The 20364-nt window shown below is 43.2% G+C and overlaps 1 protein-coding gene across 3 annotated transcripts in view; it reads right to left on the bottom strand.

Moving 5' to 3' along the window:
- The window catches only part of LOC139375819 (nuclear receptor-binding protein 2-like), a 60635-nt gene that overhangs the window by 13694 nt on the left and 26577 nt on the right, over positions 1-20364 (bottom strand). Inside the window, exons 1-10 of one of the 3 annotated variants that reach the window (XM_071117713.1) lie at positions 14562-14597; positions 14300-14422; positions 13808-13909; positions 13401-13490; positions 12898-12938; positions 11629-11723; positions 10287-10310; positions 9965-10048; positions 6202-6257; positions 3006-3101 (exon numbers count right to left, since the gene is read on the bottom strand). In XM_071117713.1, coding sequence (XP_070973814.1) covers positions 3006-3101; positions 6202-6257; positions 9965-10048; positions 10287-10310; positions 11629-11723; positions 12898-12938; positions 13401-13490; positions 13808-13909; positions 14300-14422; positions 14562-14567 — 717 coding nt within the window. In that variant the 5' untranslated portion in view covers positions 14568-14597. Of the gene's footprint in view, positions 1-3005; positions 3102-6201; positions 6258-9964; positions 10049-10286; positions 10311-11628; positions 11724-12897; positions 12939-13400; positions 13491-13807; positions 13910-14299; positions 14423-14561; positions 14598-20364 lie in introns of those variants that run through there. The other 2 variants (XM_071117710.1, XM_071117711.1) reach the window with 2 other exon arrangements.

The raw sequence follows: 20364 nt of genomic DNA, 5'->3' as shown, positions 1-20364 counted from the left end.
GGGAAGCGTACCAAAACACTTCTGCAGCATCGAAGATCCAAGAACACAGTAGCCTCCATCATTCTTAAATGGAAGAAGTTTAGAACCACCAAGACTCTTCCCAGAGCTGGGCGCCCAGCCAAACTGAGCAATCAGGGCAGAAGGGCCTTGGTCAGGGAGGTGACCAAGAACCCGATGGTCACTCTGACAAAGCTGCAGAATTCCTCTGTGGAGATGGAAGAATCTTCCAGAAGGACAACCATCTCTGTAGCACTCGCCAAATCAGGTCTTTATGGTAGAGTGGCCAGACAGAAGCCACTCCTCAGTAAAAAATGGCACATCACAGCCAGCTTGGAGTTTGCCAAAAGGCACCTAAATACCCGCTGACCATGAGAAACAAGATTCTCTGGTCTGATGAAACCAAGATATACTCTTTGGCCTGAATGCCAAGTGTCATGTCTGGAGGAAACCTGGCACCATCCCAACGGTGATGCATGGTGGTGGCAGCATCATGCTTTGGGGATGTTTTTCAGCGGCAGGGGCTAGGAGACGGGATCGAGGGGAAATATGAACAGAGCGAAGTACAGAGAAATCCTTATTGAAAACCTGCTCCAGAGCGCTCAGGACCTCGGAAGGTGATCCTTCAACCCAGTCTAGCAGGACAACGACCCTAAGCACACAGCCAAGACAACGCAGGAGTGGCTTCAGGACAAGTCTCTGAATGTCCTTGAGTGGCCCAGCCAGAGTCTGGACTTGCATACGATCTAACATCTCTGGAGAGACCTGACAATAGCTGTGCAGCAACGCGCCCCCCTCAAACCTGACAGAGCTTGGGAGGATCTGCAGAGAAGAATGGGAGAAACTCCAAATACAGGTGTGCCAAGCTTGTAGTGTCATACCCAAGAAGACTTGAGGCTGTAATCGCTGCCAAAGGTGCTTCAACAAAGTCCTGAGTAAAGGGTCTGAATACTTATGTAAGTGATATTTCCGTTTCTTATTTTTAATAAATTAGAAGAAAAAAAAATCAAAATCTGTTTTTGCTTGGTCATTGTGTGTAGATTGACGGGAACCCCCCCCCCCCCCCAATTTTAGAATAAGGCTTTCCGAATGCACTATACTGTGTGTAACATATATATATATTTAATGCATTTCCAAGCTTTATTGATTGATATGTAGATGGGGAGAGGACAGGAAAAGAAAGTGAGCAGTGGATCGAACTAACACTACTACTAGACGAGGCCATGGTGCGATTTAGTGTTGATGGGTTCTGACTTCTAAACTTGAAAATATTAAATATCCTTATTCATGTCACTGTTAGACATCAGGGATCCTATGGGAAGGAAAATGGCCACCGTCTGGTACAAGTCAAACAGGACAGCCGTGAGTTAGGGAGTAGTAAGGAATTTGGGCAGAAATCAGGTCAGATGTAGTGAGGTACAACAGATCTCACTAAAGTTCTGTCTAACAACAGAGATGTATTGGCTGTTCAGATGTGTAAGGAGGAGACTCGGCATAGGAGAAAGGATTAAATACCAGTATTTGTGTGTATATGTCTTTGTCTGTTCAGCTGTCTGACCCTTTGGGTGAATAAACTTTGTTTGAGCTTTAATAAAATTGTACGTGAGTTTTTACAGAGGAACTGGGTATTTAGAAGGAACTGGGTATTTAGAAGGAACTGGGTATTTAGAAGGAACTGGGTCTTAGAAGGAACTGGGTCTTAGAAGGAACTGGGTATTTAGAAGGAACTGGGTATTTAGAAGGAACTGGGTATTTAGAAGGAACTGGGTATTTAGAAGGAACTGGGTAATTAGAAGGAACTGGGTAATTAGAAGGAACTGGGTATTTAGAAGGAACTGGGTAATTAGAAGGAACTGGGTATTTAGAAGGAACTGGGTATTTAGAAGGAACTGGGTAATTAGAAGGAGCCATAGCCTCTGGTGATTGAAAGAAAGATGGCGTGTAACGTTACACATAGCATTACGGCTGCTGACATCTTTCCTACAATGTGCTTATATAAAAACGGCCTGTCATCTTTCACCGAGTTACTACAAACACTTGGTAGGAAGGAAGAAATGTGTGATGGGAATTAGAGAGAACCGTGGCTTTCAGTGACTGACGAAGATGACACACCGACAGTTTGACTCAATGTATTATAGTATGGTAGCAGTTGCCAACTTTCCTTCACACATTTACCACTACGGTACAATTAATCCCTAGGAGTTGTATAATAGGAGATTCTAATACTCCATAATTATTGGTTATTAGTCCCAATTTTCCCAGAATGAACACCCAGGGGTTAAAGTCATTGCACACCACTGCATTACGGCAGTGTGTCTTCTTAAATTTACTTTTGAGATAATGCTGGCATCCTGGCGGAAGCAAACCATTTTTACCGAGGCTATGTTGTGCGCGTTCAAATGCTGAAATAAGTGAGCGTTGCAAGGTTGAAGAGAATATACCAGCTAATGTAGCACTAACCCAGCAGGTCAAATTTGGCACATGGCACCTTAATGATGCTTTCTGGTTGAGATGATGTCATTATTGTTTTTTATCTGGTCACACCGGTTGTATACGTTTTGTTAGCGTCTTTTTAGACGTGTTGTTAATGTCTTTTTAACAACCAAAAAAATCCATTAACAAAAAAAACGTATTCAAGCAGTATTCAACAGTGGAGGCTTCTGAGGGGAGGGCGGCTCATAATAATGGCCGGAATGGAGTAAATGGAATGGAATCAAACACGTTGTTTTCATGTGTTTGATTCCATTATATTCACTCCATTCCAGCAATTACACTCCATGTCAGCCTTTATTACGAGCCGACCTCCCCTCAGCAGCCTCCACTGGTATACAACCAGTATATGGTCCCCATGTGGCTCAGTAGGTAGAGCATGGCGCTTGTGTAAATATGATTCAGGTGTAAATAGGAAGTCATAAAATAACTAATATGAAAAGCAACCAGGTTTTGCCCTGTGGGAAATGCCTAACTTTAGGCACGCCAGGTATGCCCACTACTCCTGTGCAACTTGCCTTTATGAGCGGGTCCTCTAAAGACTGGGCGGCGTTGGTTATAGCCTCTTTGGATACCACAGTGTCCCCGTTGGCCTGGATCTCCAACACTGCCATCTAAAGTTGGGGAGGACAAAAACAAAAATGTGCTGGGTCGTGTTAATTAGGACAACACAACGGTAAAACAGAAAGCTAAAATGGGCGAGTCTTATTATCATGACCAAGGCTAGATTGTCCCTCCCTCTATCAGTCTGTTTTCTTCCATTTGGTAGCTAATGAACACAACCCTTATTTTGCATTTGTGATTAATATTATGCGTCAGTAGGCAGCAAAAAAAAAGGAAACATTTTTAGTCGGAAAATGAGAATGGCTTATCAGACGAGTTCAGGTAAAACATCAGAATGTTTTTTCTTGTTTTGTGTCTATTGAACATAACATAAATATGGGTTTCAATTAACATCTGTGACATACACTATATACACACACACACACACACACACACACACACACAATGTGGACACCCCTCAAATTTGTGGATTCAGCTATTTCAGCCACAACCGTTGCTGACAGGTGTATAGAATCGAGCACACAGCCATGCAATCTCCATGGTTAAACATTGGCAGTAGAATGGCCTTACGGAAGAGCTCAGTGACTTTCAACGTGGCACCGCCATAGGAGCTTGTTGTCCTGACACCACACTGCCAGCTCTCTGACCTCCTCGCTATAGGCTGTCTCAACATTGTCGGTGATCAGGCCTACCACTGTTGTGTCGCCAGCAAACTTGATGGCGTTGGAGTCGTGCGTGGCCACACAGTTGTGGGTGAACAGGGAGTACAGGAGGGGACTCACCCCTGAGTGGCCCCCATGTTGAGGATCAGCGTTGCAGATGTGTTGTTGCCTACTTTTACCACCTGGGGGCAGCCCGTCAGGAAGTCCCGGATCCAGTTGCAGAGGGAGGTGTTTAGTCCCAGTGTCCTGAGCTTAATGATTAGCTTTGTGGGCACTATGGTGTTGAACGCTGAGCTGTAGTCATTGAAAAGCATTCTCACATAGGTGTTCCTTTTATCCAGATGGGAAAGGGCAGTGTGAAGTGCAATTGAGATTGCGTGATCTGTTGGGGCGGTATGCGAATTGCAGTGGGTCTAGGATTTCTGGGATGATGGTGTTAACATGAGCCATTCAAAGCCATTCAAACTTCATGGCTACAGACGTGAGTGCTACAGAGCGTTAGTCATTTAGGCAGGATACCTTCGCTTTCTTGGACACAGGGACTACGGTGGTCTGCTTGAAACATAGGTATTACAGACTCAGTCAGGAAGAGGTTGAAAATGTCAGTGAAGACACTTGCCAGTTGATCCACCCATGCTCTGAAAACACGTCCTGGTAATCCATCTGAATGTTGACCTGTTTAAAGGTCTTACATCAGCTACGGAGAGCGTGATCACACAGTTGTCTGGAACAGCTGGTGCTCTCATGCATGTTTCAGTGTTGTTTGCCTCGAAGCGAGCATAAAAAAGGCATTTAGTCCATCTGGTAGGCTCGCATCACTGGCAGCTCGCAGCTGGGTTTCCCTTTGTAGTCCGTAATCGTTTGCAAGCCCTGCCCCGTCGATGAGCGTCAGAGCCGGTATAGTAGGATCCAATCTTAGTCCTCTTGACGCTTTGCCTGTTTGATGGTTCGTCGGAGGGCATAGTGGGACTTCTTATAAGCGTCCTGATTAGTATCCCAATCCTTGAAAGCAGTAGCTCTAGCCTTTAGCTCAGTGTGGTTGTTGCCTGTAATCCATGGCTTCTGGTTGGGATATGTACGTACGTACGGTCACTGAGGGGACGACGTCGTCAATACACCTATTGAATCCAGTGACTGAGGTGGTATACTCCTCAATGCCATTGGATGGATCGCAGAACATATTCCAGTCTGTGCTAGCAAAACAGTCCTGTAGTATAGCATCCGCATCATCTGACCACTTCCGTATTGAGTGAATCACCGGTACTTCCTGCTTTAGTTTTTGCTCATATGCCTGAATCAGGAGGATAGAATTATGGTCAGATTTTCCAAATGGAGGGGAAGGGAGAGCTTTGTTGGTGTCTGTGTGTGGAGTAAAAGGTGGTCTAGAGTTTTTTTCCTCTGGTTGCACATGTGACATGCTGGTAGAAATGAGGTAAAACAGATTTAAGTTTGCCTGCATTAAAATCCCTGGCCACTAGGAGCACCACTTCTGGATGAGCATTTTTCTGTTTGCTTATTGCCTTATACAGCTGCTTGAGTGAGGTCTTAGTGCCAGCGTCAGTTTGTGCTGGTAAATAGACAGCTACAAAAATACATTACAATTTCTAATCGGCTGTGGTAAGAAGCGCGGCATCTTTCTCAGGGCGCGGCATCTTTCTCAGGACGCATGACTCAACCTTCGCCTCTCGAGCCCGTTGGGGGGGTTGCAGCGATGAGACAAGACCGTAGTCACGAAATTGGGCTGAATTTAAAAAAAAAAAAAATAAATGTTGAAGTAGTTTGTCCAGATTGGTGTGGGAGAACTTGACTGGCCTGCAGAGCCCTGACCTCAACCCCATTGAACACCTTTGGGTTGAATTGGAACGCCGACCGCGAGCCAGGCCTAAATCGACCAACACCACCAATTATCTTGTGGCTGAATGGAAGCAAGTCCCCGCAGCAATGTTCCAACATCTAGTGGAAAGCCTTCCCAGAAGAGTGGAAGCTGTTATAGCAGCAAAAGCATGAACCAACTCCATAAATGCCCGCCATTTTGGAATGAGATGTTCGATGACGAGCAGGTGTCCACATACTTTTGGTAGTGTATTTAAAGGGTATCTGGTTGTTTATTATTGGAACACTGCAAGAGAAAGTGTTTTGTGTTGGCGTAGAGTGTTCACCCTAGACGCTGATCCTAAATCTGTACCCAGGGGGAAACTTCACCCCGGGTTGTTTTATCTGTACCCAGGGGGAAACTTCACCCCGGGTTGTTTTATCTGTACCCAGGGGGAAACTTCACCCCAGGTTGTTTTATCTGTACCCAGGGGGAAACTTCACCCCGGGTTGTTTTATCTGTACCCAGGGGGAAACTTCACCCCGGGTTGTTTTGTCTGTACCCAGGGGGAAACTTCACCCCGGGTTGTTTTATCTCTACCCAGGGGGAAACTTCACCCCGGGTTGTTTTATCTGTACCCAGGGGGAAACTTCACCCCGGGTTGTTTTGTCTTACCTCCAGGGTACATATGCCAAAGGCGAAGATGTCAATAGAGCAAACATCCTCAGCCACTAAAGCAGAATAGTGTAGGAGAGAGACAGAGACAGACACAGAGACAGACACAGAGCGTGTGAGACAGAGACAAGGGGAGAAGGAAAGAGAAAAGGTTATTTTAGAGACCCCTTTGTCTGAATTACACAAATTTGAAGACAGCTCAATGTACACTACACACAAAAACTATTTACAAAACAAAGCATATAAAATATGACATATCAAATCAAGCTTTATTTTTATATAGCACATTTCAGACATGGAATCCAACGCAATGCCCTTCACAGGAAAAAATAAACGTAAATATTTACTACACAAGCATAGACGATAAAAAAAATCAAATAATACAAACTGAAAGACTAAAAAGTACCCTAAGGAAAAGCAAAGCTAAAGAGGTGTGTTTTAAGATCTCTTTTAAATATGTCCACAGTTTCAGCCCTCCTCAGGTTCTCTGGCAGAGGGCTGGGGGCATAGTAACTAAAGGCTGGGGGCATAGTAACTAAAGGCTGGGGGCATAGTAACTAAAGGCTGGGGGCATAGTAACTAAAGGCTGCCTCTCCATGCCTCTTGGTCCCCTCAGGTTCTCTGGCAGAGGGCTGGAGGCATAGTAACTAAAGGCTGCCTCTCCATGCCTCTTGGTCTCCTCAGGTTCTCTGGCAGAGGGCTGGGGGCATAGTAACTAAAGGCTGGGGGCATAGTAACTAAAGGCTGGGGGAATAGTAACTAAAGGCTGGGGGCATAGTAACTAAAGGCTGCCTCTCCATGCCTCTTGGTCCCCTCAGGTTCTCTGGCAGAGGGCTGGGGGCATAGTAACTAAAGGCTGCCTCTCCATGCCTCTTGGTCCCCTCAGGTTCTCTGGTAGAGGGCTGGGGGCATAGTAACTAAAGGCTGCCTCTCCATGCCTCTTGGTCCCCTCAGGTTCTCTGGCAGAGGGCTGGGGGCATAGTAACTAAAGGCTGGGGGAATAGTAACTAAAGGCTGCCTCTCCATGCCTCTTGGTCCCAGGCTTTGGGATAGTTCAAAGGCCAGTGACAGAGGACCTGAGGGACCTACTGGGTACAGAACTTAAAAGCATGTCTGACATGTGCTGGGGTGCACAATAGTGGATTGATTTAAAATCCAATATAAGAATCTTAAAACGTATTCTAAAACTCACAGGCAGTGAGTGCAGAGACCTTAAAACCGGTGTAATGTGTGCTCTCCGTCTGGTCTTGGTCAGTACCCGTGTTGCAGCATTCTGTATGTTTTGCAGTTGACCAATGGCATTCTTGGGTAGACCAGACAGGAAAGCATTACAGTAGTAGTCAAGCCTGCTTGTAATAAAAGCATGGATGAGTCTCTGTCAGCCGGAGAGAAACAGATGCACATTGGCAATGTTCCTTAGGTGGTAAAAAGCTGTCACATTCCTAAAATGTGATTCGAAATTTAGCTCAGAATGTAAAATAACACCTAGGTTTTTCACCTGGATTTTTATCTTTCTTGCCCGTGAATTATAATGTGTGGCTAGATTCTCCCTCTGTGCTTTGGCTCCAACAATAAGTACCTCGGCCTTGTCTTAATGTAGCCGGAGGAAGTTGTGAGCCACCCAATTATTTACAATCACCAATACAGCCTAATAATTTATCCATGGAGCTAAAATCCTCTGGTGACACAGAAATGTAAAGTTGTGTTACATATGCGTAGCACTGAAAATCAATGCTGTGCTTTCTGATAACGCTGCCAAGGGTTAACATATATTAACTGAACAGCACCGGACTCAGTACCGGAAATAGAACCTTGTGGAATGTATTTTCTCTGAGTTATGTTCACCAAGGGTGACAAAAAAAACCCAGTTCTAAACCAATTTAGAACTGGACCGGAGAGGCCAACACACGTCTCCACAGTCTGCCCAGAAGGACATCATGGTCAACAGTGTCAAATGTAGCACTTAAATCTGAGAGTACAAGGACAGAGAGCTGTTTGGCGTCTGATGGCTCTAAAAGATAATTGACCACTTTAACTAAGGCGGGTCTCTGTGCTGTGGTGGGCATTAAAACCAGATGGGAATTGTAACCTTTTTTTTAAGTTGACACTGCTGTTTGAACACCAATTTCTCCAGATGTTTGCTTAATAATGGAAGGTTGGAGATTGGCTGAAAATTGCTAAGAGCGTTAGAATCTATACTGAACAAAAATAAAACGCAACATGCAAGTTTATATCCAGGCTGTATCACAACCGGTCGTGATTGGGAGTCCCATAGGAGCGGCACACATTTGGTCCAGTGTTGTCCGGGATTGGCCAGTGTAAGCCGCCAAAGTAAATAAGATTTTTTTCTTAACTGACTTGCCTAGTTAAATAAAGGTTAAATAAAAAAATTAAGTGTTGGTCCCATGTTTCATGAGCTGAAATAAAAAATCCCAGAAATGTTCCTTGCACTCAAAAAGCTTATTTCTCAAATTGTGCACATTAATTTCCATCCCTGTTAGCAAGCATTTCTCCTTTGTCAAGATAATCCATACACCTAACAGGTGTGGCATTTCAAGAATCTGATTACACAGCATGATCGTTACACAGGTGAACCTTGTGCTGGGGAAAATAAAAGGACCTCACAACACCACAGATGTCGCAAGTTGAGGGAGCATTCAATTGGCATGTTGACTGCAGGAATGTCCACCAGAGTTATGGCCAGAGAATGTTAATTTCTCTACCATAAGCCGCCTCCAATGTTGTTTTAGAGAATTTGGCAGTTTGGCAGGCCTTACAATCGCAGACCACGTGTAACGACACTAGCCTGGGACCTTCACATCCGGCTTCTTAACTTCTTGTAACTAGGGGGCAGTATTTTCATTTTTGGAAAAATAACGTTCCCAGAGTAAACGGGCTATTTTGTCAGGACAAGATGCTAGAATATGCATATAATTGACAGCTTAGGATAGAAAACACTCTAAAGTTTCCAAAACTGTAAAAATATTGTCTGTGAGTATAACAGAACTGATATTGCCGGTGAAAGCCTGAGAAAAATCCAATCCGGAAGTGACTCATGTTTTGAAAGCTCTGCGTTCCGATGCCTGTGAGATCGACTGAGACCAGTCACCCAGACAGCTGATGAAACTGAGGAGTATATGCGTCGGTAATAAAGCCCTTTTGTGGGGAAAAACTCATTCGGATTGGCTGGTTCTGGCTCCCAAGTGGGTGGGCCTATGCTCTCCCAGGCCCACCCATGGCTGTGCCCCATGTGAAATCCAATGATTAGGGCCTAATTCATTTATTTCAATTGACCGATTTCCTTATATGAACTGTAACTCAGTAAAATCGTTGAAATTGTTGAATGTAGGGCTAATATTTTGGTTCAGAACAGATTACTTTTCTTCAGAACGGTTTTTAACATAGGCACTCTCCCCACTGCACTTGTTATATATGTCAAGTTGCTCTCTCAGAATATCATAACGGACCTGCAACTGCCTTTCTCTACTTCCGCTCTGCCTTTCTGCAATTTCTCTTTCATTTATTATTTCTCACTCCAAGGGGCTCTCCTTTTGGATGTGGCCCTTTTCAACTTTACTGGAGCTATAGCATCAATGGTTACCCTTAATTTGTTATTAAAGTTAACTAAATTATCATAAGAGAAAGGCAGAACAGGTGGTGGAGTATTGTTCATGCACACAAGCCAAAATAAGAGCTACATCAAATGCATGAGGAGTTAATGGAGTTAAAGGGAGAGTAAGAAAGATGGGAGATAGACACTTACAGCCGTATTCAGGAGCAAAATAGTGCTGGTTCGTTTCATCATCCCGATGATGCTGCACATTTCCGTAGATCGCCTCTGGGAAAACTAGGAAAGGGACAAACAGACCAGAGTAAAAAAATAAGTCTCCATCTCGTTCACACTCTCGAAAATAGATTATATTCACAATTACTCTTCAATAGGTTATCTAAAAAATAGTTTTTTTTTGACCAAGTGAAGGGCAGTCTTGAGAACATAAACCACAACAGAACTTAGTTCCTAAATTAGTAGTGGATTGTAGACTAGAAGGGGGGAAAAAAACAACAGTGACAAATAGGATTCTTACCATTGACAAACAGCCTATGCCACACTGTAAACAAAACAGAAAGACACTGAGAATTCAAACAAATGATCATGCCCCAAGAGGAAAAACTGAGGAAAAGTTAGGTATTTATTCAATTATATACAGTACCAGTCAAAAGTTTGGACACACCTACTCATTCAGGGATTATTTTTTTTTACAACGTAGAATAATAGCAAAGACATCAAAACTATGAAATAATCTAGTAACCAAAAAAAAAAAGTCAAATTATATTTTTTACAAGATTCTTTAAAGTATCCAGCCACCTTTTGCCTTTGACAGCTTTGCACACTCTTGGCATTCTCTAAACCAGCTTCATGAGGTAGTCACCTGGAATGCATTTCAATTAGTTAGTTTGTGGAATATCTTTCCTTCTTAATGTATTTGAGCCAATCAGTTGTGTTGTGACAAGGTAGGGGTGGTAAACAGAACCAACTTGGTAAAACACCAAGTCCATATTATGGCAAGAACAGCTCAAATAAGCAGAGAAACGACAGTCCATCAATACTTTACTTCAGGAACTTTGAAAGTTTCTTCAAGTGCAGTCGCAAAAATCAACAAGCACCCTGTTGAAGTAGGCTCTCATGAGGACTGACCACAGGAAAGAAAGACCCAGAGTTACCTCTGCTGCAGAGGATAAGTTCATTAGTTGCCAGCTTCAGAAATTGCAGCCCAAATACCAAATAAATGCTTCAGAGTTCAAGACACGTTTCAACATCAACTGTTTAGAGGAGACTGGTCGAACTGCTGCAAAGAAACTACTACCAAAAGGACACCAATAAGAGGAGACTTGTTTGGGCCAAGAAACAGGAGCAATGGACAGACTGGTGGAAATCTGTCCTTTGGTCTGATGAGCCAAAGGGTGGCTACTTTGAAGAATCGAAAATATATTTTGATTTGTTGAACACTTTTTTTTGGGGATACTACATGATTCCATATGTGTTATTTCATAGTTTTTATGTCTTCACTATTATTCTACAATGTAGAAAATAGTAAAAAGAAAAGAAAAACCCTTGAATGACTTGGTATCCAAACTTTTGACTGGTTCTGTAATCCCCATTCAACTTAATAGAATGTGATATCACTGTAGGTCTGTTAGAGGGGTACATCGGTAACAGCCGTCTCTTATTACCATTGTTTTTTGGTGATTAGATAAACACCCGCGTTGTAATTCTCCAATCTTTTCCCTGCAAATGTCCACTTGTGCACTACCTCTGACGGTTTTAAAAGCATAGCATTTCCTATGATTTAAATCCAACTAGCGTCAGGGAAAATGGTGGAGTACTGGTACTCTCTTCCCCCCCTCCTTGCCCTGTAGACCACATACCCGAGCCGATCTTGATGAGTCCGTTGTGCTGGATAAAGATGGTGTCACACGTCAAGTTACCATGGACTATGGGCGGGTGGCAGGAATGCAGATAACTAAGGATATAAATTCGCATTCGTATTAAAAAAAACTAACCTTTTTTGCGTGCGTGTGATTTCTGTCCTGTGTTAAAATCAAATGTCAGTAAGATATTATGTCTTGTCATGTGCTGTGTATAATCTACTTCATAAATCTTCTACAGGAGAAGCAGTTTCACATCGTTCAGCTTGTCAGTAATATTATAGGTCTTGTCATGTGCTGTGTATAATCTACTTCATAAATCTTCTACAGGAGAAGCAGTTTCACATCGTTCAGCTTGATGTTAAAGTTGCTCATTTATAGTAGTTAAATATAATACAATTTAAGAAACATGGCAGTCAGATTCTCCCCAAACCTGCTGGGATACTGCTTTGTGGAGCCGCCATCTTCTGTTTTCCTCTTGTTACCATGTGGTGTAAAGTACTTAAGTACTTTAAAGTATTTTTACTTAAGTAGCTTCAGGTATCTGTACTTTTGATATTTTTGACTACTTTTACTTCACTACATTCCTGAGGAAAATAATGTACTTTTTTACTCCATACAATTTCCCTTTGAATGCTTAGCTGGACAGGAAAATGGTCTAATTTACTCACTTAAAGAGAAAATCCCTGGTCATCCCTACTGCATCTGATCTGGTGGACTCACTTAATAAATGTTTTGTTTGAAAATTATGTATGAGTGTTGGAGTGTGCCCCTGGCTAACAGTACATTTAAAAAAAACATCTGGTTTGCTTAATAAGGAATTTGAAATTATTTACACTTAAGTATATTTAAAACCAAATACTTTTTTATTTTTTTTTACTTAAGTAAGATTTTACTGGGTGACTTTCACTTTTGAGTCATTTTCTATTAAGGTGTCTTTACTTTTACGCAAGCATGACAATTGGGTACTTTTTCCACCACTATCCTTTAGATATATCACTGAATAAATAGAGTTCACACAAAATATACAAAACCAATATTCTATCACTCATCTGAATTGTAGTTGAACTTTTGGTTGAAAATTTAACTAGATTTGAACCACAATTTGACTGTTGGTTTATTTCAAGCTAAATTCACATTGGTAGAAAATCAACCAAAAAAGGGACCGATTTTGTGTTACACATTTGCCCAGTGGGGGGGGGGGGGGGGGAAGAGGACATCATTTTGGTGAGTTTTGAGTGACAGGTTGAATGGTGCCGGGTTTCTTACCTCAGAGCTGACAGAATCTGAGTGCACCATCGCTTCCATGCCTAAAAACCGACCACACGCAAGCAGAGAAACAGTTTTACTGAATGACTTAAAGAGATACAAAAACAGTGGCCGTCTACAAAATCTTACACCATCTGGATAAGTGTTTAACCTACTGGTGCAATCTGATGCCCTGCTGCAGAGCATTTGAATCGGTTAGTATGTGCAGCGCGACTGCTTTGCGGGTGGTCTGGAATGCGTCCAGAGACAAAAACAGGATAAGAAACGTTCTAAATCCTATATGTTGTGTTAGTTTTAAAGCCAAACACTAGATGGCGCTATTCCCAGTTGAGGTTTGATGAGGGAGGAGGAAGACAAGTGGAGATGATAGATCTGACAGCATGGTTAACGCCAGTCAGGCTACCCATAGGAATTACCCACCCACTTGACTACTTTAAAATGGTGGAAGCCCTCAGTCTTTTGGTCATTAGAGGCCTCTATCATTCTCTATGGAATGGACTCACCTTGACATTCATGGTCTTGTGGTTTTTCTTTGTTTTCTTTAAGAACTGCTTGAGACTGCCTGATGACATGTACTCTGTGATGAAGATCACCTGAGTTCAGAGATAGACATGGAGAGATAGACATGGAGATATAATGAATGGAAGGGGGAGGGGCATCAGTGTTCTTGGAAAAACGTGTTTATCCGAAAAGGTGTAAAATTATATGTCCATATACTATAGTCATTGAAATTCACAAGCCGTTTTGAATGGACTTTTTTTTAAAAGGAGGGGAATTACTTCTCCCGGATGCTGACAGTTTGTTCCTGTGTAGAGTATGTACTGGTTACCTGTGAGTGTGTGTGTGTGTGTGTGTGTGTGTGTGTGTGTGAGAGAGAGAGACCAAGGTCATGCGTGCTCATGTCCCTCACCCTCGCCCGACTCTCCCTGGTGTCCAGCCAGTACTTATGGAACTTGACAATGTTGGGGTGATCTACATGCATCAGGCTCTCAAACATCTCCCTCATTCGATCCTGCAAGACAAACAACCATGAAGACCCACACTTCTGAAATGTTTTACTGTCTTTATTTAAATTAACTAGGCGAGTCAGTTAAATAACACATTCTTATTTACAATGATGGCCTTGGAACAGTGGGTTAACTGCCTTGTTCAGAATGACAAACTTCTTGTCAGCTCGGGGATATGATCGCATAACCTTTCGTTTACTAGTCCAACGCTCTAACCACTAGGCTACCTGCCCGCCCCATGAGCTCTCAAAGCCGGTTATCAACATCACTCTTTGACACACACGACAAAAATATCTACCTTCCTAGTCCTGCCGGGTCAAACTTCTTTTTTTTTTTGCCTTTAAAAATGTGGGGGAAAATAAAAAAAAATCAGGACAGAATTATCAAAACGATACCTCGTGAGATTTGAAGACCTTCTTATCGGAGAACTGCACTTCGTTCCACACCACCTCTACCCCCTCCTCTGTGTCCATGGCCAGTGAGGCAGTCTCGATGCCCGGGACATTCCCCTGACTCACCTACAAAAACAGAGGAAAGCGTAGGTCCAAAGTATTAGTCAGCCCTCTTCGAAACTGTTAAAATGCTTCCCTCTGTGGCCTGGCTGCTCCAGGGGTAAAGCCGGTCTCCAGTGTTGGCATAGGTTAGAATCTGGCCTACTGTCATGACACATCTCCATCTTTCCCCATTGTCATCCTCCATCTGTTCAACCAAAGTCAGAAAAAGAAATGTATAATGCTTCCCTCCTTCTTCCCCTCCTTGAGGCAATCAGTGATATAAAACAATTGAATAGGTGAAAGCAAGGGTACTACTACCTCTTAGTTTTTCACCAATCCAGACATGTCAGATCAGTGATTACTTCAAAAGAAAATGAGGATTTGTTAGAAGTATTCAAATGAGCCCTGGATTTGTGCTGCATGTTATAGTGGTTCATTTTAGAGGTACAGAAGCAAAGCTTGGACCATTTAAAAATGAACAAACATTGTTTACAACTTCCAATATGTTCTAGAATAGACACTGAGTGTACAAAACATTAGGAACACACCTCATCTACACTGATTGAAGTGGATTTAACTAGTGACATCAAATCAGTAATCATTGACTGACTGGCTGTAATGAAAGCTACGTCATAGAAAGAGCAGGTGTTCCTAACGTTTTATACACAGTGTATGACTCAAGTATCCCCATAATATGTCTGGTAGTTGAACAACTGAACCATCTACCACACCTGACAGGGAGTTGCAAAGGAAAGTATAAGAACATGTTAGAAAAAAAAACAACACACATTTTACATTAGTTCTATTTTGCGTAAATGAGTCTAAATTGAATAAGTCAATGCTCTTCGGACTCACGCTGTAAGGGATCAAAAGGAAATGATCCCGTTCCAAACGGACTGCACGCTATCCTGTCTGGAGAGCAAAACGGGGTCAACACAAGGAAGATAGTCGCTAGTGAAAGTGTTACGGATACAAGTATCCTGTGTGTGTATCCTGTGTGTGTGTGTTTCTTTTCTCTCCGTCTCACCTCACAGGTAAAAATCATCACTCCCCAATCAGTCAACAATCAACCCATCAATCAGAAGACACACCTCCTCCTGTTTCCTACCCTATCACAGTTCCTTCCCCATGGTTTAAAAACCCCATCATTTGTTTGCTCTAGAGCTCAATCTTCTTTGTAAATGCCATCTATGTAGATCCCAGTGTTTCACTCTCTCGTTGTGTCTTAACCTCTCTTTTGTTTAAGCACCTCCAAATCACTTTGTCATCTCCTGTGAGTATTGTTGTTGCTTATGGTGTTTGCTGGTGGGAAAAGGGGAAACCAAGACAAGTCGCCCATGGGCATACACTACCCGTAGGTAAACTTTGTTAAACACACTAGTTAGAACTGGGCGGACCACCCACTGTATTTTGGTTAGTTAGTTAGCTGTTGTTGAAATAGGCTAGTCTATCTTAGAGGTGTTTTGAATACTTATTGTTTCTTTCCTTGGGTCCAGCTCAGCCCCTTTTCCTGCTCCCCCCATTACCGTGTGTTTATAAATAAACCCTGAGTTTGACGGTATTATTTCAGTTGTCGTGGTTATTTCGTTCACTTTTACTTTGTCACTATTATAATTTACATGAGTTATGTTACGGGTCTCATTACCATCCCCCCCTAGACTGTCGGGCCAAAAGGGATTCGTAACAAAGTCTACACACCCCTTGCATAGTCTTAACATTTTCTGTCTTAAAACATCTGAATACATTTGGATGTTCTAATGATCTACAACAACCTACCCCACATTTACAAAGTGAACGAATTGATTGTAAATTGGAAAATGTTCTCTTATTAACAAAAAAAACACAAACAAGTGCTGGTCCCATGTTTCATGAGCTGAAATAAAAGATCCCAGAAATGTTCCATATGCACAAATGGCTTATTTCTCTAAAATGTTGTGTACACATTTGTTTACATCCCTGTTAGTGAGCATTTCCTCCTTTACCAAGATAATTCATCCACCTGGCAGGTGTGGCATATCAAGAAGCTGATTAAAACAGAACGATCATCATTACAAATCAAACTTTATTGGTCACATAAACATGTTTAGCAGATGTTATTGGTCACATACGCATGTTTAGCAGATGTTATTGGTCATCTCCTAGCAGATGTTATTGGTCACATACGCATGTTTAGCAGATGTTATTGGTCATCTCCTAGCAGATGTTATTGGTCACATACGCATGTTTAGAAGATGTTATTGCGGGTGTAGCGAAATGCTTGTGTTTCTAGCTCCAACAGTGCAGTAATATCTAACAATACACACAAATCTAACGTAAAGGAATTAAGAATATATAAATATTTGGATGAGCAATGAATAGAATGCAGCATATACATGTGAGATGAGTAATGCAAAATATGTGGTTTAATTAAAAAAAATGTAAACATTAAAGTGGCCAGTGATTTCAAGTCTATGTATATAGGGCAGCAGCCTCTAAGATGCTGGTGATGGCTATTTAACAGTCTGATGGCCTTGAGATATAATCTGTTTTTCAGTCTCTCGGTCCCAGCTTTGATGCACCTGTACTGACCTCGCCTTCTGGATGATAGCGGGGTGAACAGGCAGTGGCTCGGGTGGTTGTTATCCTTGATATTTTTGGCCTTCCTGTGACAAGTCACTGACTTCCTGTAGGGGTCCTGGAGGGCAAGTAGTTTGCCCCCGGTGATGCGTTGGGAAAGACCGCACCACCCTTTGGAGAATCCTGTGATTGCGGGCGGTGTAGTTGGCGTACCAGCCGGTGATACATCCCAACAGGATGCTCTCAATTGTGCCTCTGTAAAAGTTTGTCAGGGCTTTAGATGCCAAGCCAAATATCTTCAGCCTCCTAAGGTTGAAGAGGTGCTCTTGTGCCTTTTTCACCACACTGTCTGTGTGGGTGGACCATTTCAGTTTGTCAGTGATGTTTACCGAGGAACTTGAAGCTTTCCACCTTGTCCACTGCGGTCCCGTCAATGTGGATAGGGGTGCTCCCTCTGCTGTTTCCTGAAGTCCACAATCAGCTCCTTTGTTTTGTTGATGTTGAGTGAGAGGTTATTTTCCTGGCACCACACTCCCAGGGACCTCACCTCCTCCCTGTAGGTTGTCTCATCATTGTTTGTAATCAGGTCTACTACTGTTGTGTCGGAGGCGTGCGTGGCCACGCGGTTATGGGTAAACAGAGTACAGGAGGAGGCTGAGCACGCACCCTTGTGGGTCCCCTATGATGAGGATCAGCAGAGCAGAGGTGATGTTTCCTACCTTCACCACCCATCAGGAAGACCAGGACCTAGTTGCACAGGGCGGGGTTCAGACCCAGGGCTCCGAGTTTAACGATGAGCATGGAGGGTACTATGGTGTTGAATCCTGAGCTATAGTCAATGAACAGCATTCTTACATAGGTTTTCCTCTTGCCCAGATGGGATAGGGCAGTGTGCAGTGTGATTGCATCGTCTGTGGATCTACTGGAGTGGTAAGCAAGTTGAAGTGGGTCTAGGGTGTCAGTTAAGGTAGAGGTGATATGATCCTTGACTAGTCTCTCAAAGAACTTTGTGATGACAGAAGTGAGTGCTACGGGGCGATAGTCATTTAGTTCAGCTACCTTTTCTTTCTTGGGTAGAGGAACAGTGGTGGACATCTTGAAGCATGTGGCGACAGCAGACTGGGATAGGGAGAGATTGAATATGCCTGTAAACACTCCAGCCAGCTGGTCTGCGCATACTCTGAGGACGTGGCTTCCCCAGCGAGGGTTATCGCGATTAAATGTCTTATTCACGTCGGCCACGGAGGAGATCCCACAGTCCTTGGTAGCTGGCCGCGTCGGCGGCACTGTGTTATACTCAAAGTGGGCGAAAAAGGTGTTTAGCTTATCCGGAAGCAAGACATCGCGGACTCCCTTTGTAGTCCGTGATTGTCTGTAGACCCTGCCACATACGTGTCTGAGTCGTTGAATTGCGTCTCCACTTTGTCTCTGTACTGATGTTTTGCCTGTTTGATTGCTTACGGGAGGGAATAACTACACTTTTTAAAAAAATATATTATAATATTCGGCCATATTCCCAGTCACCTTGCCATGGCTAAATGCAGTGGTTTGCGCTTTCAGTTTTGTGCGAATGCTGCCATCTATCCATGGTTTCTGGTTTGGGTAGGTTAAAAGTCAGTGGGTACAACAATACATTTCCTGATAAACTCAGTCACCGTATCGGTGTACTCCTCAATGTTATTCTCAGAGGCTACCCGGAACATATCCCAGTCCGCATGATCAAAACAATCTTGAAGCATGGATTCCGATTGGTCAGACCAGCGTTGAATAGACCGTAGCTCGGGTACTTCCTGTATGAGTTTCTGCCTATAGGAAGGGAGGAGCAAAATGGAGTCGTGATAAGACATACCGAAGGGAGGGCGGGGGAGGGCCTTGTAGGCATTTGAGTAGCAGTTGTCCAATGTTCTCAGAGCAAGTGCTACAGTCAATGTGATGAGAGTACTTCGGTAGCGATTTCCTCATTTTAGCTTTGTTAAAATTCCCTGCTACAATAAATGTGGCCTAAGGATATGTGGTTTCCAGTCCAGTGTAGTTATTTGAGAGGCCGTTGTGGTATCGGCTTGATGGGGAATATACACGATTGTGACTATAACCGAAGAGAATGCTCTTGGGCGGTAATATGGACGGCATTTGATTGTGAGGTATTCTAGGTTGGTTGAACAAAGAAACTTGAGTTTCTGTATGTTATCACAATCACATCATGAGTAGTTAATCATGAAACATACACGCCAGCCCTTCTACCCGTAGAGATCTTTATTCCCATCTGCTTGATGAACTGAGAACCCAACTGGTTGGACAGACTCAGACAGTATATTTCGAGAGCCATGTTTCCGTGAAACAGAGTACATTACAATCCCTGATGTCTCTCTGGAAGGAGATCCTCACCCTGAGCTCATCAACTTTATTATCCAAAGACTGAACATTAGCGAGTAATATACTCGGAAGCAGTGGGTGATGTGCGCGCCTCCTGAGTCGGACTAGAAGTCCAACCCCGAATACCTCTTCTACGCCGGCTGTGTTTTGGATCAGCCTCTGGAATCAATTGCCCTGGGGGGTACGAACAAAGGATCCAATTCAGGAAAGTCGTATTCCTGGTCATACTACTGGTGGGTTACCGCCGCTCTGATGTCCAAGAGTTCTTTCCAGCTGTATGTAATAACACCCAAAATAATTCTGGGCTAATAATGTAAGAAATATAACAGAAAAAAAAAAATACTGGGGAGCAGCAACATGTGAAGACGAACAATTTACTATTAATACTTGACCAACACCTCCCCCACGTGTTCATTTTGTAACATTTAATATGGAATCGAACCCAATTTACTAATCTGGATTTTTTTCCTGAATTTTTTTGTCTTTTAATCGTAAAATATCGAGACAACGGCCGCGGGCTCACCTGACACGGACTCTGTTTCCCGACCTAGACGTGGTAATGGCGGCTATCATTAAATCTGAACAGACTGTGATGGATAAGGTGGAGTCACTATCCACACAAATACCTATTCTCGCCACCGAGGTATAGATAAAGATCGACTCCGTTAACGAAGACTTGACAAGACATGACACCCGTCTGAATAGTCTGGAATATGGCGCAAATATTTACTCCGACACAGTGGTGACACTGGAAGAACAAGTCACTCGGCTTTCATCAGATGTCGTCAAACTCACTTCCAAGGTTGAGGACCTCGAGAACAGACAGCGCCATGGGAAACTGTCGCATTTTCGGCGGGAGAGAGGGACTCGAGACCGTAGGCGGAATGCGGCCTACCCTGTCCATAGCTAAACTGCTACAGGAAATTCTAGGCCTCGATTACACCCCCACCCATGACAGGGAGTACAGAAGCATACAGTCTGCACCAAAGAATGGGGAGCCGCCCAGAACCATAGTAGTTAAATTCCACTACCTTCAG

This window comes from Oncorhynchus clarkii, chromosome 20, assembly GCF_045791955.1.
Source record: "Oncorhynchus clarkii lewisi isolate Uvic-CL-2024 chromosome 20, UVic_Ocla_1.0, whole genome shotgun sequence".
NCBI classification, from domain to species: Eukaryota; Metazoa; Chordata; class Actinopteri; order Salmoniformes; family Salmonidae; genus Oncorhynchus; species Oncorhynchus clarkii.
The sequence above is the reverse complement of the archived record's forward strand: the minus strand, read 5'-3'. Positions and strand labels throughout refer to the sequence as shown.